Here is a 26,308-nt window from a genome sequence, read left to right as displayed (position 1 = left end):
TCGATGAAAAGAAACCAGATCCTTTATTCAGGTCGGCTACACTAAAGGGACATTTGGAGTAGGATAAAGCCATAGGTTTTTGTGGGTTCATCATGGCTTGTACATTTGATCAAATCCATAAATCAGGTGTAAAATAACAGCATGAAATGAAGATACAAAAAATCAGCTGATCAAAAATATATGTGGGCCACACCGCTCTAGCTTAGATCTTTTAGGACCAAATTTACATCGTTCCAATTAGTGTATTCCACCATAATTATTTTTTTAAGAGGATATTTTATATATGTGGTTAATAAGATTCTATACGTGATTGACGGAGTAGATTTACATATAAAACATGGTGAGCCCCACATATATTGGGTGTTTTACACAGGTGTTGCAAACAATCCCGTCCGGCAGTTGGATGATGGAATATGCCAACAGGACTTTCGTTCCGGACACGAAACTGAAATTGCAATTCAGTTAAACTGACCGACCTGTGGAACGTGATCCAAACCGCTCCAGTCTCTGGGCAGGTGTCGGGAGCGGATTAGGTACGGCCCGTGCCGTAGATAACACAGTTCGGTCCTGAACATGGGTCCCACCTTAATGTATGTAGTGTATATCCATGCTTTTCATGGTTTGTCAGGTTATTTTATCGCATGATTCTAACAACGAAGTAGATCCAAATCTAAGATAGATCACACCACAGAAAACATTATTTTTTGACCATTAAAAACCTTTTTTGGGCCAGAAAAGTTTTGGATCAAGATGATATTTATTTATTCCCTTAATCTAAGTCTATATGATTTTACTAACGGTTTGGATGGTAAATCAACATTACGGTGGGCCCTGGAAATCTTTTAATAACGAGCATTCAATCATCACTCTGTCCAATGTTGTGGCTCATCTGAGTGTTTTATTTGATTAATTGAAATGTAACCTAAAACGATCTTAGAAAATTAATTAACGGCGTGGATATAAGAAATATTTATCAATGTGGAATCCACGTCAGGGCCGCACTGTGTCAAGTAACGCCGAGGCCGCACCGAATCCACTCCCGCATGTGTCCAACAAAGTCCGCACCAAACGCGGATTGTGCGGTGACCCTGCCACCATCGATCTCTGTGGTGGCTGGATTCTAAACGACCCACCGTGGATCAAGTAGACATTTGTGTTTTCCCTTCATCCCGGTATCTGAGTCCTTATGAACAGGTTGGATGGAAACATCATAGGCGTTGGAAAGGTTTCAACGGTGGATATCATTATCTTCGTTATTCCTGTGGTGTGGTCCACTTTAGTTTTGGATATGCTTAAAATTAGAGATCATAGTCTAAAATGAGGTTGGCAAAAAGACGGACGGCACTGATAAAACACGTACATCAGGCTGGCACCACAGAGTCCTGCCACTACTGAGGGAAGTGGTGCGTCACAACGGACTGCGCGCCCCCTCCTCCTTACTCGGAATTGGTAATGCGTTGACATTTACCCACTTCGATGTATGTATATTTTATATCCAAGCTCTCCATGCGTTGCTCCATCTCAGTTTAGGTGATGGTCTAAAAAATGGGGTGGATCTCAGTCTCAAATGGACCACACAGTAGGAATCGAATTCCCACCGTTAAAAACTTCTTTGGCCACATCAAGCTGCTATTTGTTTTTTGCCCTTTATCCATGGGTGACCTTGTCCATATGTTTGAGGCAAATAAACAAAATTTAGTGGGCCATGGAATGTTTTTAATGGTAGGCGTTCAATCACCACTGTTTTCCCGTGGTGTTGTCAACCTAAGATTTGGAACTTTTAATTTGTTGGACCATCACTAAAATGATCTAATAAAATGAATGAACGGCGTGGATTACACAAGAATACATCGAGGTGGGCCCCACGGTCAGGGAAACACCCACTAAGCGGTTACCATTTTCTCAACTAATCCGCTTCCCGTCTTTCCACTAAATACAGTCGCTATCACCGCCTTATCTGCTACAACTCTACTTTTGTGCTTTTCATTTCAAATTTCAAAGAGCGATATTTTCCCTTCTTTGATTTTCTATTTCTATTTTCTATTTTCTATTTTCTATTTCGTTCTTATTATTCTTCTTCTTTCCCTTGGAAGGGCTTAAAATGGCAAGTGAGGGCCCTGAAGTTCTCTCCGTTGAACTCCCTGCTCCTCCTGGATGGAAGAAAAAGGTCTCTCTCTCACTCTCTTGGCTTGAATTACTGAAAGAATAAATGGGTTGTCTTCTTTTTTTCTGTAAATCTTTCTGGGGTTCTCTGATTTTGCTCTTTTCTGTGTGTTTTTGTTGTGGAAATTGCTCGAATTATGATGGTTTTGGTTGCTAGCCTTCCACAAAATTCCTTCTTTCTATAGAAAATGAAGTGTAGCGACGCAAAATAACAGTAGAAATAGATGGATTTTTTATGGGATTTTTTTTTTTTCGTAGTGTGAGAAACTGAGAGTTGCTCCAGTCCTGATGGTTTTGCAGCTGGATTTTGTTGAGAAAAGACCAAAGAATGTTAACACAAATCGCTTTCTTCTTCTTTTTTCTGGGTTTGTTTGCTTTTACTTTCTTGAGCGTTTTTTTTTTTCAAAAAAAAAAAATAAAATTAGTGGGCGTTGCTCCAATTGTGATATTTTGGGCATAAAAAATCCCTGTTTTCTGTCGAAAATTGCTGGTGATATAAATAGCAGTAGAAATGGATGAGCTCTTTTTTTTTTTTTCTTGTTTCTGTGTTCTTTTTGGGAGAATTTTCAAGTTAGGATGGCTTTTTAGATGGTAACTACAGAAAAATCCCTACTTTCCTCTTAAAGCGACAAATATCAATAGAAGAAATGGGCTTTTGTCATCCTTTTCTGTGAATACATCTGCATTTGTTGGTTTTAGTTGTCTTTAGTGCGTTTGTTGTGGAAATTCTTGAGTGGTGATGCTTTCATCTATGCATACGGCCTTTCTGCAGGAAAAGATGGGTAGTAATTACAAAAGAAATATATATTTTTAATTAATTTACGGATTTAATGATTTTCATTTCTGCGCTTCTCTTGTGGGTATTTTGGAAATTGATAGTTCAGCTGCTAGGATTTTGTATACTTCCTTTTTGTGGGAAATAATTGGTGGATGATCTGTCACGAATTTCTTTGATTTCTATTTTTATTCTTGGGTTTGTATTGCTTTTTTCATGGATATTGGTATTTATGGGTCTCTCCTGGTTTTCTTCTTGGGTGTTGTAAAAGGTACTCTTGAAGGACAATGGCTTGGGAGTTATTATTTGATGGAAGGCTTTAAGGAAAATGCATGGAGCTATTGTTCTTGGTTCTCATTTTTCTTCTTTCTGTTAATCTTTCTAGCATAGTTAGTTGGTTTTCCTCTTTCTGGATTAGTTGGGTTGTTTGGATTTGTGGAATCTGAAAAGTAGATTGGAAAGGAAAACATCACATTTGAGGAAAATTGTGGATAAGGAAATTCATGGAAGCAAATCCTTAAAAGGTTGGTTGTTTTAGTAATAATAATTTTCATGGAAAAGTGGAAATTTCAATGGTAAAAAAGCTGATTATTGTCTCTCAAAAATGTGAAAAATAGGATTATCATGTTATTTGGAGGAAATGGAAATCACCCTTTCTTGAGGAAACCGTGTAGAGGAAACTATTTGCACAGGTTACTTTATTGTCGCAATATGCGAAAAATGTCATAACATACGGAAATCATTTTCTTTTCCACGGTAGAAAATAGGATTCCACTAATCTAAATAGGTGCATGAATGGAAATAGTTTTGTTGGAAAGGTCATCCCCCATGTGGAAAATGATTAGTAGTTTTCCTTTGCCGGAAGTTTCAATACTAGTTATCTAGTTCAATGGAATGTTGGAGATAGGGCAACCACCAAGGTATTCCATAATGGCACCACCATTACCATTATGTTACGGGCAATAATGGCCAATATGGCTCTCTCTCTCTCTCTCTCTCTGTTTTTCTTTTTTTCTTTTTAAGAAATCTATTTCAGCCCCACAATGTGGCCGTTATGCTTTTTTCCATTATGACCCTGTAACGTGTTAACATGTAACAGTTACCATCGTTACTGTTATGTAATGGTCGTTACATGACCTGTTGGGAATACCTTGGCAACCATTATCCTTTGAAAAAAAAGCTTCCTCACCATTTAACCAAGCGATGGATGGAAATGACTTTAAGGCCCAAATGAGAATGTGAATTTGGTAAATCCATGAACATGTCAAATTCATGGATTTGTGTTGGATTTGGATTTGACAAATTCCTAAATCTATATGTTGGGAATCAAACTACAAATCCATGGACTTGGTAAATTTTTTAATTACTTTTGGAAGTGATGGATTTGTAGATCCCAAGGGAGGGAGGGAGATTTGAAATTAGTGGAATTTGTGATTCCCGCCTTGTACTTCGGGAGGGAGGGAGGGAGGGAGGGTGGGATATTTGAAGTGGAATTTGTGATTCCTGCCGTCCTTGCCCAAATAGCCCAAGCAATTGCTTTGGACTATCCTTGCTAACTAGGCGAACTGCAAGCTTATGGTTTGTTTGGATAGGTGGAATCTAAAAGGTAATAATGGTAAAGAAAATGCTTTCCATAGATGTGATATTATTTGCTGATTGTGACAATGAAGTAACTTGTGGAAAATTATTTTTCTTTCCATGGTTTTCCTCAGAAAAGGGTACTTTCCTTTTTCCCTAAATAACTTGCTAATCTTCATTTCCACATTTTTTTGGGGGCGCCAAATTCCACTTTTTCACAGATTTACCATTCCACATTTTCATGGAAATGATGGAACTAAAACAAACAACCTTTTTACGATTCTTGCACATATTTCCTTATCCATACTTTTCCTCATATGTGATGTTTTTCTTTCAAAATCTGCTTTTTGGATTTCACCAATCCAATTATGCTCGTAAGCCCAATGGCAGTAGTAGGAGGAATCTTATACTAGGCATCTGTGTTCTATGACACGAGGGGTAATTTGTGTTTTCCTAACGATTCTACTGCTACTGCATCGTAGGTGTGTTGTTTTGATGGGATTCTCATGTTTTATAACCTGTTAGGTTTGAGATCTATGGTTGAGGGGAGCTCCCTCTATGATATGTGATGGGCCAGAGCTCACATGAACCAAGGGACTGATTTTCTTGGAGATCACTCTCTTGCTTTAATCTTTGTTAAGATGAGAGAGAATCATATTTTTTTTAGCTTAGCCGTAGCCCATCAGGATGTAGACATCTCACCACTGTGGCTTGGATTCAATCCTTCAGTGTATTGAACCAACAAGTTTGTACTTTGGTTCTGAATTAATGGATTTTATGGGCTTGTAAGAAGGAAAAGAAAAGAAAAGAAAAAGCTTTGTATCAAAATACAAGTGGTGAATGGTGCTCTTACCTTTTCCATGTAAAGACACAACACATACCTGAAGTGACATCCGACTACCAAAAAATTTGCAGCTATATCTGAATTTGATTAGGATTCTCTGAAGTAGGTCCAGGTATTATATTTGGAGCATCCTTTGGTTGAGGAATGCTACTGGGAGAGAGGCACATTTGCAAACACCAATCACAACCACCTCATGCATGCTTAACTGTCACAGATGGGAGATCTGTGCCATTCATCAGGCAGGCCCATGGTGAATGTGTCCTAGCCCCAAAGGCAGAATGGTCCAATCATCAGATGTGCTGTTGTTATGTACATTTGATGTGGACAGTTGGTTATCCTTTGTTAAACATACATTTCTTCTGGCCCATCTGATGAGTGGACCATGGACGTTCTGCATCTTGCACATATGTGCCACATTGGGAGGCAGGGCAATAGTGGTTGGTTCTTGCAGATGCACTTCTGCATATAGAATTCCTCTATGTTGTGCTGTTTGGCTGGTATCATCAACCACCTGATTTGGCGGTACCCATCATTTAACCTCTGCAGTTCCTACCCAATAAAGAAGGCACACCGAAGAAGAACGAAATCATTTTTACTGCACCCACTGGGGAGGAGATCAACAACAGAAAGCAATTGGAGCAGCTCCTGAAATCCCACTCTGGCGGCCCCAAAATATCTGAATTTGACTGGGGTACTGGTGACACCCCGAGGAGATCAACAAGGATCAGTGAGAAGTCAAAAGCAACCCCACCTTCAGAAAGTCCGCCCAAGAAGAAGCGAAGCAAGAAATCAACGGATTCCGTGAAGGATGGTGTAGAAACAGAAGATGCCCAAGAAACCCAAGAGATGAAAGAGGATCAGACACAAGAAAATGACACAGCCAAGAAGGAAGTACCAGAAGAAGCTGCTGCTGAAGATAACCAATATGAGAAGGAAGCTAAAATGCAAGAAGATGGTAACCCATTAGCCGAACAAGCTGCTCCTGTAGAATCCCAAGTCGGAAAGGAAGTTAATCTGCAGGAGAATCTCACAAAGCAGGAAGGGTTTGAAGAGCCGAATGGAGACACACCTACATCTGTAGTGGGAGCAAAAATTGCGAAAGAAGCTCGTAGTGAGGATGGTGAGAAACCCATTTTGCAGGTGGAAGATGGAGCGAAAACCGAGAACAAAGTGATTGAAAACAGCAACCACTAAGTTGAGATTAGCAAAGCAATCAGGTTATTAGCTACTGAAAGCATAACCCACCTTTATGTTGTCTTCGTTGAGATTAGCAAAGCAATCAGGTTATTAGCTACTGCAAGCATAACCCTGCCTTTCTGCTATCTCTGTTGTCTTTGTGGGTTCCCTTGGATGACCGTAGTTTTTTAAGGTGGTTGTTGATTGCTCTGATTATTCATGGGACATCAATAGTAGGCCTTTGATGAGGCATTGCCGCATTGAATTGACTTTAGATTGTGCTCTGTAGAGAGCATCAATGTGACTCTAGATTGTAGTCTGTAGAGTGTTATGACTGGTGTGATAGCCAACATTGGTGATATATGTATCAATTATGTTTGCACTTGCTTTATTGATTCCATGTTCATGTGTTCTCTTTTGTTGAAATCAATAAGGAATGCTAGCCCGAGTCTCACAAATAGTGGAATCCTTCCCATGTGTGCGATGATTGGTCGTAAGTAGCCCTGTTTGCAGGAGTGATTTGAGGATTTGAGGATATTGTGAGATGGACCGAAGTAGTGTCTTTGGTCAATCATCCTTCCCCATGCATGCAATTGGGCATTCATTCCTTATTTGATTTTTTGCTTGTGTCCATATGATCTGATGGTCTGGATGAAACCATATAAACCCAGTTGAGCAGTAAGACATGATTGTGTCAAACTCATAAGTAAAAAAAAACTGAGGCTGCATTTTGAAGTGGATGGCCCACCACTAGTGCTGAATGGTGTATTGGGCGCTTCTCGAAACTGGTCCTAATTTTTGGTTTTAAGTTACAAAACTTTCAGACCATCATCCATTGATATTACCAGTTTGTATGTGCATTATCATGTTATAAGGTAAGCGCAAGAGTAGCCAAGAGCCATGTCCACGTGAAAGGTGTAGATGAGTTGTAAATTTCTCGTTGATGTCTCAACTGCTGCTGTAGCAAACATTAGTTATCTGCAGATTATGGACTGAGACAAGTTATCGCTCCATTGATTGTGTGGTTAATTGAAATTTCAAGACAGCCTTCTCACATAGGTTAGTCGAATCTGTGGTCACACTAGCTTGTTTAGTTGAAAGCCATAACAACTAATTAGAGTAAAAGAATGAAAGCCTTCAATGCATGAATGATCAAAACTACAGTGTAGTGTGGTTGTGGAAGCTTAGAGGAGGATGTTAGACAAGAGCGAAGAGATTGGTCTCTTCGAGGGCGTCGAGGTGGAGAGGGGAGGGCTTCAGATCTCCCAGTTGTAGTTCATTGATAATACGATTATTTTCAGTGAAGCCCGGAAGGGTATGGTGGATAGCATTAGAAAGATCATCAAATGCTCTAGTCTCAGGGTTGAGGGCCAAGCTGTTAACACCGCAAAGAGCGAGATTGTGGGGATTAGAATTTCTAAGAAAGAGTTGGGTCTGTTGGCTAGGTGTTTGGATTTGGTGTTGGTTCTTTTCCTACCACTTATCTTAGTCTTCCCCTCGATATTGATAAGCTGCCGAAGCATTTTTGGTATATGGTTATCGAAAACAATGGAAACATGATTGTCTATATGGAAGAATATGTATTTATCTATGGGGGGAGGCTGATTTTAATTAAAGCAATTATGCCAAAAATGCTAATTTACTTTGTCTGTGTTCAAAGTACCTGAAGGCAGTGGTGGAGTGGTTGGATAAATTAAGGCACAACTTCTTTTGGCAAGGGTCATCTGAATCTCATAAATTTCATTTGTTGAAGTGGGATGAGGTATGTAGGCCGATTCGGGAAGGAGGTGCTGTGATTAGGAGATTGGAGGATCTCAATAGGGCTCTTTTGGTCAAATGGTTGTGGAGGTTTGAGGTAGATAGTGTTTGGAGAAGGGTGATTGTCCTTTTTTTCCCTCTTTTTTTTCTTCTTTTCTTTTGGGAAGAAGTTTGGCTAGGTGAAAGGCCTCTTCTTGCCAAAACGGAGTATGCTTTGCAGTAGGAAACGTGTAGAGGGTGGTCTTTTAGGAAGAAGTTTGGCAAGGTGAAAGGCCTCTTCTTTTCGTATTCCTCAGATTGGTGTGGATAACCTTAGAGGTTAAGTCTTATGTGACTCGTTGTTTTTCTTCTATTAGAGAGAACATGGTGCGGTTTCTGCTTGTTGAAGAAATCTTTCTAATGAGGAATTGGAGGAATTCTTAAGGGCTTTGGAGAAGCTTCATGGAGTCCGCTTGTTGTCGGAGATGAAATACTCTTTGGTGTGGAGTCTAGAGAAGTCGAGAAAGTTCTCTCTCCGATCTTTTTATAGATTTCTCACCTTTGAGGGTGTAGTTGTGGGCCTGTGTTTGTTGGGGTTTGCTTGGAGCTATGGTGCTTCTCCAAAGTTTGTGGCTTTTGTGTGGTTGGTTTCAGAAACCGGGTGCTCACTATCAATATCTTCAAAAGAGGGCAATGTGTATTCCTAACATGTGCTCTTGTGGAATCAGTAAACTACTTGTTTATCTATTGCCTGTTTGCTAGGACCATTTGGTAGGCTTCTTGAGGCATTTAAGATCTCTTGGGTGTTGTCAGGAACTATCGATGATCTTTTCCTTACCTGGCACGGTGGTGGAATTGGAAGAGATGGAAAGAGGCTTTGGAGGCTATCCTTGTCAGCTGGTCTATGGTCTATTTAGAGTGAAAGAAATAGCCGTTTTTTAGGAACAATGGTGTTTCGGCTTTATTAGGGAGGGCATGTCTTGTATAAAAGAGTGGGCATCTAATCTGAATATTCAAGCAGATTACTGTTCTTAGTTGGGTTGGGGCTCCTTTTGTGTCATTGGCACTGGTAGCGCGTTTTTATTAATAAATTATCATTTGCCTTTCCAAAAAAAAAAAGCATGGAAGAAATCGGAACAAAATGCATGGAATTGAAGAAGTGAGAAGCGTTAATTTAAAAAAGATCCCATTTCCTTCCAAAAGATCATGAGCTGTAATTAGGGCACAGCGACATGACTCAAGCTCAACCATTCAAGGAAGTCCATTTCTCCAATGCACTTGCAGATGTCACAAAAGCCTCTTTGGATGATTCAACGTCATTTTTAGTAACTTTGAACAAGAGCATTTTCATCTTACAACTGCAAATTGGTGAAGAGATTAAGATTGCATTTAGATGAACTCAAATTGAACTGCAATATTTAGTTTAGGGTGTGTTTGTTTGCACCAAATATCAAGAAATTTCATGATATTTTGCACCGAATTAGACTGATTGACCATAAAATATCAAGAAATTTCATTGTGTTTGGGGCAACCAAACTCACGGCGGAAATAAGCAAATTGTGATTTTCCTTGGCATACATATTGAGAGGGACAGTTGGACTTAAAAGAAACATATTGAGGGATGCTCACTATGCTTATTGAAGAATGTCATTAATTTTCATTTCATCTTCGTTGAACAGAATGTCCGTAACATGGCTTACTTGTCCATCCAAACACACCTAAGAGAGACGGTCGATCTTGCTGTAGAATTATGATGCAGTTGATGAAATCAATGAAGCTAGGGATGAATGGCATGTATCCCCCTCAATTTCTCCTCAGAACTAGAGCTCAGCTGACAAAAGGAATGTAGGAGAAACAAGGTATCACAAACACTAGAGCATTAGATGAAAATGAACTGTCAACATACACAAATTTATATTAGTTTTAGAAAAGTACCATGACACCATGGTGAAAACCATAGTTACATTTTGGATCCAATCTGAACCGATATTTGGAACAAGAAACAAAAGTTAGAGTGGAGAGATCCTTGTTCTCTATGGCTTCACTCACTTTGCTAAGCTTGTGGACAAAGTCCCTGGGGATTTTCAATGATGATGCCACGTTGATTTTATTATTGAATGTTTTCGACATAGCTGTTGCAACAGTAGTTAGCAGTAAGAAAACATATGATACGAAGACCCTAAAATCCCCATTTGTCTTCAAGTCAAGGGATTAATCAAAGCTAGTACATGCTCTAGTTGGTATGATTTAGACATGATAGGCCTCTCGGTTAAAGTCTTGATGTGATCCTCCAATGAATGCCTATAGACATTGTGAACGCTCATACTCCCATGTAGCATAGATCAATGATATATAATGTCCGATGATGCGGACTGTTTATCACAACTCGTCGTTGGTTCCCATAATACAAGATGACCACAAAACATGATCACAAGTAGCCCAAATCTACTAAAGTGGTCGTGAACAGTTAGGTTCTATTTGGATTGTGAATTACATCAATAATGTACTGTAAAAGTGCCATCAATGCGATTTTATTAGGATTGTTTAATACATGATTCGGCGGTCAAATCTAGATATAATAGGAGACAATAAACGAATTTGTAGTCATTACAATTTTATATTATATTGTAGTGGAAATCTCCTATCCAAACATGCACATCAATATATTTTTTTCTTTATGATTTGACATTAAAGTAATGTAAAAGTATCATCATTATGATTTTACTATGATAAACTAAACATATGTATTATTGATAAAATGCAATGTATTAAAGAGATAGGTAAAGGAATTTGTAATCATTGCACTTTTATACTAATGTAATATGAATCACAATCCAAACAAGCACTTGAGAACCACATACCACAACTCTCATGACCAATGGCCATTGTGTGTACTCTTATCTACCCTACACATAAAGGAACACCTCTCTTTAACCCTTTTGAGAACAATATAATTTAAAGCGTTCCACTCATTAAATATGCCATTAATAACATATTCCAATCATAGGTGGTCATCAAGATCCACGATTAAAATCATCTTTGCCTTTCTAGACAAAGAAGTCCAACTTAAAGGGAAGAAGCTGCTTTCTTACAAACCCAAGTTGGGGAGAAACTAAAATAAGTGGACGAGTCGAATGGAGATGCACCCATGTTGGTAATGAGAGAGAAATGAGAAAGAATCTTGTAGAGGAGAGATGGTGAGAAGACCATTTTTCCGGTTGGGAGTGAATACTAAGATAGCAGCTATTGAGGTGACAATCCAAGAGTGATCAAAACACAAGCTTCTGAATACATCTCTTTTGCCTTGTAGATTCTTTCTGAGTGGCTGTAATTTACAGGTGGATGATTGGATTGTCATGGGATATGCAGTACCCAAGTAGGCATGATGCAAGCTGCTGTTGAATTGAAGGGACTTAAGATGAATAGTCTTGTGGAGTGTTGAAAATGTATGCTACCCAACACTGGTGATATACTGCCTTAATTGTGTATGCACTTTAGTAATCCTCTAAACCTGCTCAGGAAACCATGCTTCTTGCTGTTGTAGATAAGAGGAATGCTAATCCCAATTGGGTGCATAGGAAAAGCCTTCTCATGAGTGCAACCACTCATTGAAGGCCCGCTCTTTGGTGTAATTTTGGGAATACGAGAATGTCATGAAAAGGGCCTGGCCATCCTCATTCAAAATTGCTTGGCTTCCTTATGATAGTGACAAATCTCATTCTCAGCAATTTCTTGGCCTGGGAATTTCACAGGAGATTTTTGGATTTTGATATTTTCTTGCAACATTATTGGGAAAATCTGGCCGACAATAAAATATTAAAATTATTTATTATAAGCAAGTTTAAATAATTTTTAAAATGCAAATACATAGGTATTGGATGAATTATTTTAAATTCTAAATAAGTTTTGCATTCAAATCATGAAAACTATAAACTGCTGAGATTTGAAAATCTTGCAACATTGTGCCGTAATATCGCTTGATCTATTTTCAGTGACAATACGTGAGAATTTCAAGATCTTTGATCTATTTTCAATGAAGATATCACAAGAATTTCAAAACCTCTGTGATATTTGTCGCACTGTTCTGTATCGCTCATCTGATGATTGGCCTGTTTTGCAGTCATGAAAACTAATAGCAATTTCACACACCAGCCTAAGACAGTCAAGCTCTGACACATGACCATCACGGAACTTGCACAAGCTGAGCTCCCATTCATATTACCAGTATGTCTATGCATTTTAATGATGCTACAAACCTCGTGATCGGTGAGAGCGTAAGATAAGGCAGCATTTGGGTGAGTTAATTGGATTGAAACAAGAGGACATGATAAAATCAAAGCTGTTTCCTGGTATTCATTTAGAGGATGTAGCCCACAAATTGCAGTGCATTCCTTTTAATTCACACGGTTGTAATTTCAAGTCGGAGTCCAGACCCTCAATGTGAATGCTAAAGAAGGGAAGCATGCAAATCGCAGTTTCTTCCTTTCAATTCAAGCGGTTGTAATTTGGAGTCCAGACCCTCAATATGAATGCTAAAGAAGGAAACTACAATTTACTTGTTCCAGCTTCATTAGACTCTTGCATTTCAATGTGTTGGTGAACCCAAATACACCCTAAGTGTTTGTTGCAAAGATGAGGGAAGATTGTGCAAACCATGTTGAGGCAAAAGGTGTAAGTTATAAATGATTCATTAATCCTTTGAAATTATCCCCAAAAGCAAAGCAGATTATGGACTGGACAAGTGTTTGTTACAAACATCTCCTAACTCAAATTGAATTCCATTTCCATCCGCAGGTAACTGCAAGAACAGTTGTTTGACACAGGTGAAAGTACCAAGAAACCAAAACATGAGTCAAGCAAGCAATAAACAAATTTAAAAAACGAAAACTCAAACCGAATAAAACAATTAAAATCGTCAATTCTCAAGACTTAAATCATCAAAACTGCGTCGTGACACTGAAGAAGGCGAAGTAAATGGGATGGAACTGGGAACTGGGTACTGGGAACTGAGAACATTCACCCTCAACCAAAAAACCCCACTTCATAAGGGCAATGAACTTGAGGTGTGCTAACATGGATCCATCTCATCCCTCCATATCAGAGGCCTTTGAGCTGTGCGATCAATCCTGTCAAAGCTGTCCATTTCTCCAATGCACTTGCGGATGACACGAAAGCCTTTTTGGAAGATTCGACATCTTTTTTTGTAACTGAGGAAGAAAAGGGAGAATTTTAATCTTACAGCAACTGAAAATTAGTAAACTTTTTAAAAATCCTTTATTTATAATGATAATCAATGAGTGAATATACATGCACTCTCATACCGAAATATACTGCAACTCGCGCCCATCAAGGACTGTTTACTCTAACAGGTTCCATGGAAAGAGTGTAATGTACCTGATGATATCAGTGAAGCTAAGGAAGAATTGAATGTGTCAACCTCTGTCATCTCCTCAGGACCGGAGCTCAGCTGATCAAAAGAATATCAGAGAAACAAGGCATAAAAAATACTAGATACTTCCCATGAAAATGAAATCATATATGAATTCCTGTTGAGCAGTTTTAGAAAGTGGAATGACCTTGGTAAAAGCTTTATTAACATTCTTGACCCAATCGGAATTGGTATTTGGACCAAGAACAGAACTTGCGGCTGAGAGATCGTTGTTTTCTATGGCTTGGCCCACTTTGCTCAGCTTGTATACAAGCTCTTGGAGATATGCTGCAACAACGACACCACAGTGATTTATCATTGCATAGAACAATCGTACATGAAAAAGATCTTGTCAATGGATATAATAGGATGAAACCAAATTCATCTCTCTGCATTCTGCAATCCAACTTGATCTACTACAATAAAATACTGTTATGTTGGTTCGACTGCAGTGTCTGAAAAACATACCCCAAAACCAAAAAAATCATGGTTTTTTCAGATGGCACATTGCTATCTCAGGGATCCAAATGCTACATGTTTCTAAAAATTGTACTTGATCTTCGACTCCCATATTCGAGGAATGGTGTGCTAAGAAATGGTTGCCAACACATCATTGAAATAATCCCAAATACTTTCTCGAAGTGAATGTCAATGTGACTCTTAGTTCATAATCTTCTTCTGAATCCAGCTACTCCTTGAGACTGGTTATAAAATAGCTTATTGTCATGGACCATGCAATTCGAAGATGCTATTTCATGGACTAAGGCCCTGTTTGCTAGAACGCCTAAAAACAGGCTCATTTCAGTTAACATTAATTATGCATTAGAGATCAATATATCAATAGATCTCTAGTACATAATGTGGTTAACCAAAATGAGCTGAATTCATTTTTAGATGCTGCCAAACGGGGCTCTGTCCTTATTTTCTTCTTCTTCTTCTTTTTGCACTTCTCATACATATGAGGTCTGTACATACTGTATAGACTTGTAAAGTAGGCCAGAAGAATGTAGAAATATGTAGAGATCTTTGGAATGTTCTCGAATTCTCTAGAATTCTTGAACAGTGGATGAATGCCATGTGGCTTCATCCTAGCCATTGATGTAAAGTAGCTTAGCCCTATAGATAGGTAAACCCTTCTCATTTGGGAGGCACCTTGGGAGTAGTCAGTATTTGAGCCGAGTAATAGATGTATCTTTATTCACTCTTTTTTATGCTCGCTTCCTTACGAGTAGCCAGGCTCTAACACTTGGGTATTTGGCTTACTCGTCCACCAAAAGGTGCGAGCATGAGACGGCCTGCTGTAAGTATTTAGAATATGGCATTACTCTCTACATTTGCCACTTCCTCTCCTGAATTGCCTCCACCTTCTGATCACTTCTTGTAAGGGTGGAAATAAACGTGTTTACGATTCTGGCACAAAATCAAGCCTTTAGGCTATGCTAATAAAGTTTGCTAGATCTCTTGCCACAAGTCTTCAAACATCTATGTTTCATTTGTATTATATATTTTCTCCTTCAAATGAGTAAACTGATATATGTTACTAATGCATCTTGTCCACCATATGGGCATATTCTCAATATAGCATCTATTGAAATTGGGTGCTTGCTTATCTTCCTAAGCTTTTGATATCTCATCCCTGTTGTTAGATTGAGTTGCATTTTCTCCTCTTGAAAGGGGCTCTATAGTCCTTTTGTGGCTTTTTATTTTTATTTTATAGCAATAATGTCCTGTTGGGGGCATTCTTCTCCTTGTACATGTTATTAAATAGATAAATAGACCAATCTCCACAGTGCGAGACTAATCTAGGAGTTTATCCCTAATTCTCTTTCTCTTCCTCTCTACCTCCTCTCCATTGTTCTTTTTTCCTTGCGTTTCACCTTTAATTTTTTCTTCCCCCTCCCTCAGTATCATAGTCCACTCCTGCCTTGTTCAGCCGGGCTCTTTTTTCTTTGATGTATTGGAAATTTACTGCAATTAAGGAGGGTCACAAAGCCAACCAATACAAACACGTAACACGATGCATGTTCCTCAAATAGGAAAGGGGAAGCATGAACTCCTATGTTATCAAAGCCATCGACAGTGAAATTCATTACCACGAGAGTGTGGACAACTATATGTTTCTCGAATCCTTCAAAGGTCAAGAACTTCCACCAAGGAGTTGGGGATCATCTAAGGGACATCCATTCCTTCTTTTTGATATCAAAAGTCCCAAGCAGCAACATTATGAGCGCTGGCCTTCATAATCCTGTTAGACACCTCACATACCTTGTATATCTTGTTACCTTGTATATCTTGTTTCTATAGGTAGGAGATTCTGCGTTTACTACTTTTCTTGTATAGATGGTTGTAATCTTTATATATTCAACCCCATTGGGTTGTCTCAAATACACAAAATCTTCTGCATCTCTCAGTTTACATGGTATCAGAGCGAGGTTGATCCAAAACCGTCCCTGCGTTGTCCGTTCATCACCTCTGCTGCGTCTGGCAAGTGCCTTTGCTCATCCGACCGCCCCTGCGTCGTCCGGCCGCCTCTCCCACGTCATCCGGCCCCCTCTCCCACGCCGTCCGACCGCCCCTGCTGTATCGTCCGGCCATCCCTGCTGCGTTCGGTCATTGTTCCTGCTCATCCGACCTCCCATGCGTCGTCCGGCTGTCCCTGTTGCGTCGTCCTGACCCCTTTGCTTCAGATCTGTTCGTCCGACCCTGCTACGTCGTCCGGTCGTCCCTACTCGCCTTTGCTCACCTCTCCGCCTCTGTCCCTCTGCTCCTCTGTTCATCCCTGCTCGTCCGGCTAGCCTTTGCTCGTCCGGCCAACCCCTGCTCGGCCTCTGCTCGTCTAAATCCAGATTCAGATCCGACGCACTCTGCTCGTCCAGATCCTGTTCGTCCAGATTCAATCTCTGCTCATCCAGATCCAGATCCAGCCACCTTCTGTTCCAGATCCAGATTCAACACTCTCTGTTCCGATCCCTTGCTATACGGTACATCTGAAACTTTCTTCTGTGTATTCCATTACTTCAGATCAATCAATGGATAAGGACTCATCACGTAAAGAAGCCCCACGTTGTAGTTTTGATGGTACCAACTATTCTCTATGGGCCATCCATTTTAAGAACTTCCTCAAGGGTAGTGGTTTATGGGGACTACTGGATGGATCTGTTACTATCCCCATAGATGCCGCCAAATTAGATGATTGGGAAATAAACAATGGACGGATTATTACCTGAATTCTCGATTCGGTCGATCGGTCCATTGTTGTTGGACTCACGCCTCATCACACTGCTAAGGCGATGTGGGAACATCTCCAGTCGATTTATCGACAGAGTAATGTGGCCCGGTTATACCGTCTGGAACATGATCTTGTTGCCTTTACTCAGGGTAATGACAGTATTCAATCATTTTACTCCAAAATTGTCACAATTTGGACAGAGATGGCTATGATGGATCCAACATTTTCTCATGACTTTAAAATATTCCAAACTATGCGCGAGAGTGTGCAAGTTCGTTAATTCCTTATGAAGCTACATCCGAAATTTGAGCATTGTCGGGCTGCTCTCTTGAACCGTAACCCTACTCCTTCATTGAATTCGGTTATTAATGATTTATTAGCTGAGGAACAACGACTGAAAGTTCTCTCAACTCCGGGCTCATCTGATATGGTGCTTGCTGTGTCCACAACTCCACCAACACGTGGTTCTGGTTCCTCTCCCTTGACTTGTCGCGGGTGCAAGAAGGTGGGTCATGTTGTCGCTTAATATAAGGAATGTTGTGCTTATTGTCGACGGACTGGTCATGGTATTCAGGACTGCCGTACACGAACTTATGCATCTTCTTTTGACCGTGGACGTGGTGGCCGTGGCCGTGCTCTTTCTGTTATGACTGCCACTATTTCTTCCGAGCCATCTGTTAGTGAGTCTGCATCTAATACTTCTGCTGAAGGTCTTTCATCTTCATTGACTCTTGCGATGCTCCAACAAATTGTTCAGGCCCTTTCTGCCGCCGGTATGTCAGGTATATTCCCATCTTTTACATGGTTCTTCGATTCGGGTGCTTCCAATCATATGACTGGTGATGTATCCCATCTTCGTGACGTTCGTCCCTATACCGGCAATCAGGCTATTTCTACTGCGGATGGCACTAGACTACCTATTCAGTCCGTTGAATCATTGACTTTCTCTCCTTCTGCTCATCGCCAGTTCACTCTTCGTGATGTGTTTCATGTCCCTAACCTCTCCTCCAATTTAATTTCAGTTGGTCAACTCACTTCCAATAACTGCTTAGTCATATTTCTTCCCAAATGTTGTTTTGTGCAGGATCTGGTAACGGGGAAGGTACTTGGGAAGGGTAGGCGGCATGGTTGTCTGTACGTGCTTGACTTTGATCCATCTGTCACTCTGGCTCGTTGTTTCTTTTCTCCATCTTCATCAGATATTACTTCAGCAAATAAAATGTGGAAACTGTGGCACTTTCGCCTGGGTCATCTACATTTGGATCGGTTACTTCAGTTAATTTTATCTAGCATGTTAGGGAATATTTCTCTTAATAAAAATGATTTGGATTATTCTTATTCTTCCTGTTGTCTTTCAAAAAGTAAGTGTATTCCCTTTTCTTTAAGTACTACAAAATCTTCTATGTTTGAACTTGTGCATATAGATGTCTGGGGTCCATCACCAATTATGTCTCTCTCTGGGTTACGATACTATATTTTATTCATTGATGATTTCACATGGTACACTTGGATTTACTTTCTGCAATCAAAGTCACAGGTTTTTGAAAAATTCAAGTTATTTCACTCTATGGTGGAAACTCAGTTTCGGGTTTCAGTTCAAACTCTCCGCTCTGACTCAGGGGGGAATATCTCTCAACCAAATTTCGTACATTTCTTCAAGGTTATAGGATTATTCATCAGACCACCTGTTCTGATACTCTACAACAAAATGGGGTGGCTGAACGGAAAAATCGTCATATTGTTGAAACTGCCAACACTCTGATGACAGCTATGAGTGTTCCTCGTTCTTTCTGGGCAGAAGCTATGTTATATTCAGTCTACTTGATTAACCGGATGCCAACCAAAGTTCTGAATGGTAAATCTCCCTACTTTGTTCTCACCGGCTTACCTCCTGCATATTCCACACTCCGTGTGTTTGGTTGTATTTGTTATATTCACCTGGCTTTACGTGAACGTAATAAACTATCTCCAAAATCGGTCAAATGTATGTACTTGGGATTTGGGGAAACTCAAAAGGGTTTTCGATGTTATAATCATGTTTCTCATCGTGTTCGGGTTTCACAACATGTTATTTTTCTTGAACATATTGCCTTTTATTCATCTCTTCCTCTTCCGCACACTCCAAACTCTTCTGGTTTAACCACCTTTCTTGAAATTTCGTTTGCCTCGAGTACTCTCCCTCGTCCATTGCAGGTATACTCACGTCGACCACATACAGATCCACCACCTATTACTCAACCTGAACCTACTGTATCTGTTGCGGATCCTGAACCTACCTCGATATGTTGTTTTGCTCGTGAACATCGAGTGCCTGATCGCTTGATATGCTCTATGTCTGCCATGAATGCTACTCTGGATACTGTTTTTATTCCTACTTCATATTCTCAGGCAACCACTCATGATTGTTGGACGAAGGGTATGACAGAAGAACTTGCGACATTGGATGATAACCATACGTGGGATATTGTCCCTCGACCCGCTGACCAACAGCTAATTGGTAGCAAATGGATTTATTCTGTAAAGCTCAAGTCTGATAGATCATTGGATCGATACAAGGCTCGACTTGTCGCTCAGGGATACAAACAGGAATACAGAATTGATTACGATGAGACTTTCGCTCTTGTGGCCAAGATAAAAACTGTTCGTACTCTTCTGGCTATATCTTCTGTTCGCTCATGGCCACTCTCTCAGATGGATGTGAAAAATACATTTCTTCATGATGACCTCCAAGAAACCGTATATTTGAAACCTCCTCCTGGCTCTTTAATTTCTGACAATAAGGTATGTCGCCTAAAGAAAGCCCTGTATGGCCTCAAACAGGCACCGCGGGCATGGTTCCAACGCTTTCACAATGTGGTTACGGGTGCTGGTTTTACTCAAGTGGTCATGACTCATCCTTATTTTTGCGCACCCCTGCTCACGACATTGTTATTGTTTTGGTTTATGTTGATGACCTCCTACTGACTGGTAGCGATGCTACTAGCATTTTGACTTTAAAGGAAGTTCTGCAATCATCATTCAAGATGAAAGACCTCGGCCATCTAACATATTTTCTTGGACTTGAATTTTCACGTTCCAACCGTGGGATTCTGGTCAGCCAGCATAAATATACTAAGGATCTTCTCGCCTTAGCATCATTGACGGATCAGAAGATGGTTCAGACTCCTTTAGAATTTAACGTTCACTATGGTCGTGATGATGGTGATCTACTTGCACAGCCCGATTTATACCGCCGTCTGGTTGGAAGTCTGGTTTACTTAACTATGACTCGCCCTGATATTGCCTACGCTGTCCAAGTCATCAGTCAGTTTGTTTTTGCTCCTCGGACTCTTCATATGACTGTGGTGTTGTGCATCCTACAGTACCTTCATGGAACTCTAGATCGATCTCTGTTCTTCTCCTCCACGGTGACTCTAGACCTTCGTGCTTATTCGGATGCTGATTGGGCCGAATGTGCTCTCACGCGAAGATCTACCACTGGCTACTCTGTTGTAAGAAGCAGGCCACTATTTCTAAATCGAGTACAGAAGCCGAGTATCTGGCGATGTCCGCTGCGTGTAGTGAGCTTGTCTGGTTACGTGGACTTATTTCAGACTTGGGCATTCCTCTACAGAATCCTACTCCACTTCATGTCGATAATCTCAGTGCCATTCAGATCGCCTCTAACCCAGTTTTTTATGAACGAACGAAGGATATTGATGTTGACTGTCACTTTATTCGTGAGAAATTTCAGTCTGGGCTCATTTCTCTTTCACATGTGGCATCTCATGATCAGATTGCTAACATTCTCACCAAGTCCCTCACGTCTGCTCGTCACTCATTTCTTATTGGCAAACTATTACTTGTCGATGACCAGCATTAGTTTGAGGGGGGATGTTAGACACCTCACATACCTTGTATATCTTATTTCTATAGGTAGGGGATTCTGCGTTTACTACTTTCCTTGTATAGATGGTTGTAATCTCTATATATTCAACACCATTGGGTTGTCTCAAATACACAGAAAATCTTCTGCATCTCTCAGTTTACAAATCCACCCATCAAATACAACTACATTTTCCGTTCATTTTTTTATGTAAATCACCCAGCACTGATGTATGTACTCTTATTTGTATTATCTTTTCAAAATTGACAATTTCCCCCAGATTTTCCATTTTCAAGATCAATCTTGCAACTTTCTAGTGATGAGAATAAAAGGAAGTAGATCGCATCATGGAAGCGGCAAATATTCATTTCATCCATATATATAGATGATCTTGAATCCCTCTTTTACAAGAGTCAACGATATAATGGGCCCCTCGTAATACAAGAGAAAACAAGATAATGAATCTAGATGCGAAATCATGAATCTCATTGACAAAGAACAAGAATCTCCACCATTAACACTACTCAATGGCATTATTAGACAGGCTCACATACCTTGTATAGTTCGTTTCCATATGTAGAAGATTCTGATTTTATTATTTTCCTTGTATAAATGATTGTAATCTCTATATATTCAACCCCTTTGGGTTGTCTCAAATACACAAAAGCTTTCAGCTCCTCTTGGTTTTCATGGTATCAGAGCTTCACTGATCCAAAACCGGCACCACCTGTCAGATTCGACCATCCCTGATGCGTTCGACCACCATCCCTGCTCGACCGCCCCTGCGTCGTTCGACCACCCCACAACGTTGTCCGGTCACCCCTGCTGCGTCGTTCGACCATTACTGCGTCTTCCGACCACCCTATAGCGTCGTCCCTGCTTGTCCGGCCACCCTACAACGTCGGCCCTGCTCGTCTGACCACCCCTCTTTCTACTACTGCTGCCACTATTTCTTCTGAGCCGTCTGTTAGTGATTCTACATCTACTATTTCTACTGAAGGTCATTCATCACCTTTGACTCCCGAGATGCTCCAGCAAATCATTCAGGCCCTTTCTGCGGCCGGTATGTCAGGTATATCCCCATCTTCTACATGGCTCTTCGATTCGGGTGCTTCCAATCATATGACTGGTACTGTATCCCATCTTCGTGGCATTTGTCCCTACACCAAAAATCAGTCTATTTCTACTGCAGATGACACTAGACTACCTATTCAGTCGGTTGGATCATTGACTTTCTTTCCTTCTTCTCATTGTCAGTTCACCCTTCGTGATGTGTTTCATGTCCCTAACCTCTTCTCTAATTTAATTTCAGTTGATCAACTCACATCCAATAACTGCTTAATCATATTTCTTCCCAACTGTTGTTTTGTGCAGGATCTGGCAATGGGGAAGGTACTTGGGATGGGTAGGCGGCATGGTCATCTGTACGTGCTGGATTTTGATCCATTTGTTACTCCGGCTCGCTGTTTCTTTTCTCCATCTTCATCAGATATTTGTTCGGTAAATAAATTGTGGAAACTATGGTACTTTTGCCTAGGTCATCCACATTTCGATCGGTTAATTCAGTTATTTTCTTCTGGTATGTTAGAGAACGTTTCTCTTCATAAAAAAGATTTGGATTATTCTTATTTATCTTGTTGTCTTTTAAAAAGTAAGTGTATTCCTTTTCCTTTAAGTACTACAAAATTATTTTCTATGTTTGGACTAGTTCATACAGATGTCTAGGGTCCTTCACCAATTATGTCTCTCTTTGGGTTAGGATACTATGTTATCTTCCTTGATGATTTCACACGTTACACCTGGATTTACTTTCTGCACTCTAAGTCATAGGTTTTTGAAAAATTCAAAATATTTCACTCTATGGTGGAGACTCAATTTCGGGTTCCAGTTCAAACTCTCCGCTCTGACTCAGGGGGGAATATCTCTCAACAGATTTTCGTACATTTCTTTAGGGTCATGGGATTATTCATCAGACCACCTGTTCTGATACTCCACAACAGAACGGGGTGGCTGAACGAAAAAATCGTCATATTGTTGAAACTGACAATACCCTGATGAAAGCTATGAGTGTTCCTCATTCTTTCTGGGTGGAAGCAATGTTACATTCAGTCTACTTGATTAATCGGATGGCAACCAACGTTCTAAATAGTAAATCTCCATACTTTGTTCTTAACGGCTTACCTCCTGCATATTTCACATTTCGTGTTTTTGGTTGTATCTGTTATGTTCCCTTGGCTTCACGTGACCGTAATAAATTATCTCCAAAATCGATCAAATGTATGTACTTGGGATTTGGAGAAACTCAGCAGGGTTTTCGATGTTATGATCTGGTTTCTCGTCGTGTTCGGATTTCACGACATGTTATTTTTCTTGAACATATTGCCTTCATTCATCTCTTCCTCCTCCACTCACCCCAAATTCTCCTGGTCTAACCACCTTTTTTGATATTCCTTTTGCCTCGAGTATTCTTCCTCGTTCCTTACAGGTTTACTTGCGTCGACCACGTACAACTCCACCACCTATTACTCAACCCGAACCTACTGTACCTGTTGCAGATCCTGAACCTACCTCGATACGTCGTTCCGATCGTGTACATCGAGCGCCTGATCGCTTGATATGCTCTATGTCTGCCATGAATGCTACTCTGGATACTGTTTCTATTCCTACTCATACTCTCAGGCAACCACTCATGATTGTTGGAAGAAAGCTATAGCAGAAGAACTTGCGGCATTGGATGAAAATCATATGTGGGACATTGTCACTTGACCCGCTGACTAACAGTTACTTGGTAGCAAATGGATTTATTCTGTCATGCTCAAGTCTGATGGATCATTAGATCGATATAAGGCTCGACTTGTCACTCAGGGATTCAAACAGGAATACAAAATTGACTATGATGAAACATTCGCTCCCGTGACTAAGATGAAAACTGTTCGTACTCTTCTAACAATATCTTCTGTTCGCTCTTGGCCACTTACTCAGATGGATGTGAAAAATATTTTTCTTCATGGAGATCACCAAGAAACCGTATATTTGAAACCTCCCCCTGACTCTTTAATCCCTAATAATAAGGTATGTCGCAGAGCCCTGCATGACCTCAAACAGGCACATTGGGCATGGTTCTAACGCTTTTACGATGTTGTTACAGGTGCTGGCCTGAATCAAAGTAGTCATGACCCATCCTTGTTTTTGCACACCATTGCTCGCGGAATTGTCATTGTTCTCGTTTATGTCGATGGCCTACTTTTGACTGGTAGCGATGCTACTGACATCTCGGTTTTAAAGGATATTTTGCAATCATTCTTCAAAATTAAAGACCTCAGTCATCTCACATACTTTCTTGGGCTTGAAATTTCACGTTCTAAACGTGGGATCCTTGTCAGCTAGTGTAAATATACTAAGGATCTTCTCGCCTTGGCATAATTGACGGATCAGAAGACAGTTCAGACTCCCTTAGAACTTAACGTTTAATATGGCCGTGACGATGGTAATCTCCTTGCACAGCCCGACTTATACCGTTGTTTGGTTGGGACTCTGGTTTACTTAACTATGACTCGCCCTAATATTGCTTACGCTGTCCAGGTCGTCAGTCGGTTTGTTTCTGCTCCTCAGACTCTTCATATGACTGCAGTATTGCGCATCATACGGTACCTACGTAGAACTTTATATCGATCACTATGACGACTCTGGACCTTCGTGCTTATTCAGATGTTGATTGGGCCGGTTGTGGTCTCACACGAAGATCTACCACTGGCTACTGTGTTTTTCTTGACACTTCTCTCATTTCTTGGAAGTGTGAGAAGCAGGCCACTATTTCCAAATCGAGCACAGAAGCCAAGTATCGGGCAATGTCTGCTGCGTGTAGTGAGCTTGTCTGGTTACGTGGACTTCTTTCCGACTTGGGTATTCCTTTGCAGAATCTTACTCCACTCCATGTCGATAATGTAAGTGCTATTCAGATTGCCTCTAACCCAGTGTTTCATGAACGGATGAAGCATATTGAAATTGACTGTCACTTTATCCGCGAGAAATTCTAGTCTGGGCTCATTTCTCTTCCACATGTTGCATCCCATGATCAGATTGCAGACATTCTCACCAAGTCCCTCACTTCTGAACGTTACTCATTTCTAGTTGACAAACCATTACTTGTCGATGACCAACATTAATTTGAGGGGGGTGTTAGACAGGCTCACATACCTTATATAGCTAGTATACCTTGTATAATTCGTTTCCATAGAGGATTCTGATTTTATTATTTTCCTTGTATAGATGATTGTAATCTCTATATATTCAACCTCTTTGGGTTGTCTCAAATACATAAAAGCTTTCAGCTCCTCTCGATTTTCAGACACAACCCAAGAACATGATCAATGCTCCACAATTATCATTCAAAAACTTATAAATACTGAATATTACTCACTTCTTGTCTACTTAACAATCACCAGATAGTCATTGAAGCAAAATACCCAATTCGCAAGCACAACAAATGCAATCTACCACTAATGCATTGCAGCTACAATACATTGAAAAAAAATTTCGGCTAGCATGAAAGAAGCATATAAAATGAGATATGGGTCTATCCAAACAAGGAGAACAGAAAAAGAAAACGACTGTCCTGTCGAGGGGAAAAAAGAAATAAGATAACAACTATTCGAATTTCAATGGTATGGTGGATGGAAAGAAAGAGGTATTATGTGATGTTTCATTGAAAGAAACTGCTTCCCTTTGTTCAACCAAGCAATTCAACAGTCAGGGCCCACCTTTAGTTGATCAAAGCTGTTGGCTGGATAGGCCGGCCCCATCATGGGATGGGTTATGCCTCAATACACACCCCATCAGATGATCCTATTCAAATGATGGAAATGGATGATTGCTTTAGGGGTGAAATTGGATGGTTGGGATCGCCCATCTCCCATCTGCCACGGGACCCACGGCAAGTCTGAATCAGACCCACATGTCGAATGCTCAATCGTAGATTATCTACTTTCTTTAGTAAAGAAATGAGAAATGGGACCTGTCTCTTTCTTGGAAGAACTGATGACCTCTTGCCTCTGGAGCCTCTTCTTCCTGTCCTTCTTCACTCTCTCCAAGAGCTCCACATCATCGTCGGCCTCTAAGACGGCCGCATTGGCATCAAAGAAGCCTTTTCCTGCAAAAGAAGCGGCAAGGGCAGCGAAGCCGACGGTGAGGCTCCGACGGGCTGTATTGTGGGCCGCCTTGCAGAGGACGGCCGTAGGTGAATTGGGTTTCTTTCTGTTGGGACTGGGAGGGGCGAGACTGGTGGTTGAAGACGACGTCGACGACGGAGAAGAAGAGAGAGGAGGGAAGAAGGATTTAGTTAGAATGGAAGAGGTTGCCATTTTTCTATTACCTGTTTTTGGTGGGAAGAAGGAAGGGAGATAGGTATTGGCAGTTGGGCGGATAAGAGTCCTGGGATTGTGAGATCACGGACCCGCCAAGTCAGAAAAACGATAGGATTGTCATTTTTTAAAATCCATTAGGGTATTCTTGCC

General features: G+C 40.5%; 2 protein-coding genes and 1 long non-coding RNA gene across 4 annotated transcripts; 1 reads left to right on the top strand and 2 right to left on the bottom strand.

The window, feature by feature from the left end:
- The first annotated feature begins 1,965 nt into the window (after positions 1-1,965).
- On the top strand, positions 1,966-6,927 carry LOC131223129 (methyl-CpG-binding domain-containing protein 11-like). Of its 2 annotated transcripts, XM_058218439.1 has the most exons (3): positions 2,020-2,167; positions 3,210-3,288; positions 5,907-6,927. In XM_058218439.1, the coding sequence occupies exons 2-3, from the start codon at positions 3,271-3,273 to the stop codon at positions 6,552-6,554; spliced, it is 666 nt and encodes a 221-aa protein (XP_058074422.1). In that variant the 5' UTR covers positions 2,020-2,167; positions 3,210-3,270; the 3' UTR covers positions 6,555-6,927. The 2 variants fall into 2 exon arrangements, with proteins under 2 accessions (XP_058074421.1, XP_058074422.1); XM_058218438.1 differs by lacking the exon at positions 3,210-3,288 and having other exon boundaries at positions 1,966-2,167.
- On the bottom strand, positions 5,142-5,515 carry LOC131223132 (uncharacterized). The gene is made up of 2 exons (XR_009160302.1): positions 5,370-5,515; positions 5,142-5,331 (listed from the first exon to the last, which is right to left on the bottom strand). It is a non-coding gene; the product is annotated as an uncharacterized LOC131223132 (long non-coding RNA).
- A 6,090-nt stretch (positions 6,928-13,017) lies between the features above and the next one.
- On the bottom strand, positions 13,018-26,217 carry LOC131223131 (thylakoid lumenal 16.5 kDa protein, chloroplastic). Its single transcript, XM_058218440.1, has 4 exons — positions 25,810-26,217; positions 13,850-13,989; positions 13,668-13,740; positions 13,018-13,480 (listed from the first exon to the last, which is right to left on the bottom strand). The coding sequence occupies exons 1-4, from the start codon at positions 26,153-26,155 to the stop codon at positions 13,371-13,373; spliced, it is 669 nt and encodes a 222-aa protein (XP_058074423.1). The 5' UTR covers positions 26,156-26,217; the 3' UTR covers positions 13,018-13,370.
- Positions 26,218-26,308: the final 91 nt, after the last annotated feature.

This window comes from Magnolia sinica, chromosome 13 (genome assembly GCF_029962835.1).
Source record: "Magnolia sinica isolate HGM2019 chromosome 13, MsV1, whole genome shotgun sequence".
In the NCBI taxonomy this organism is placed as follows: domain Eukaryota; kingdom Viridiplantae; phylum Streptophyta; class Magnoliopsida; order Magnoliales; family Magnoliaceae; genus Magnolia; species Magnolia sinica.
This window is presented reverse-complemented; position numbering and strand designations above follow the sequence as displayed.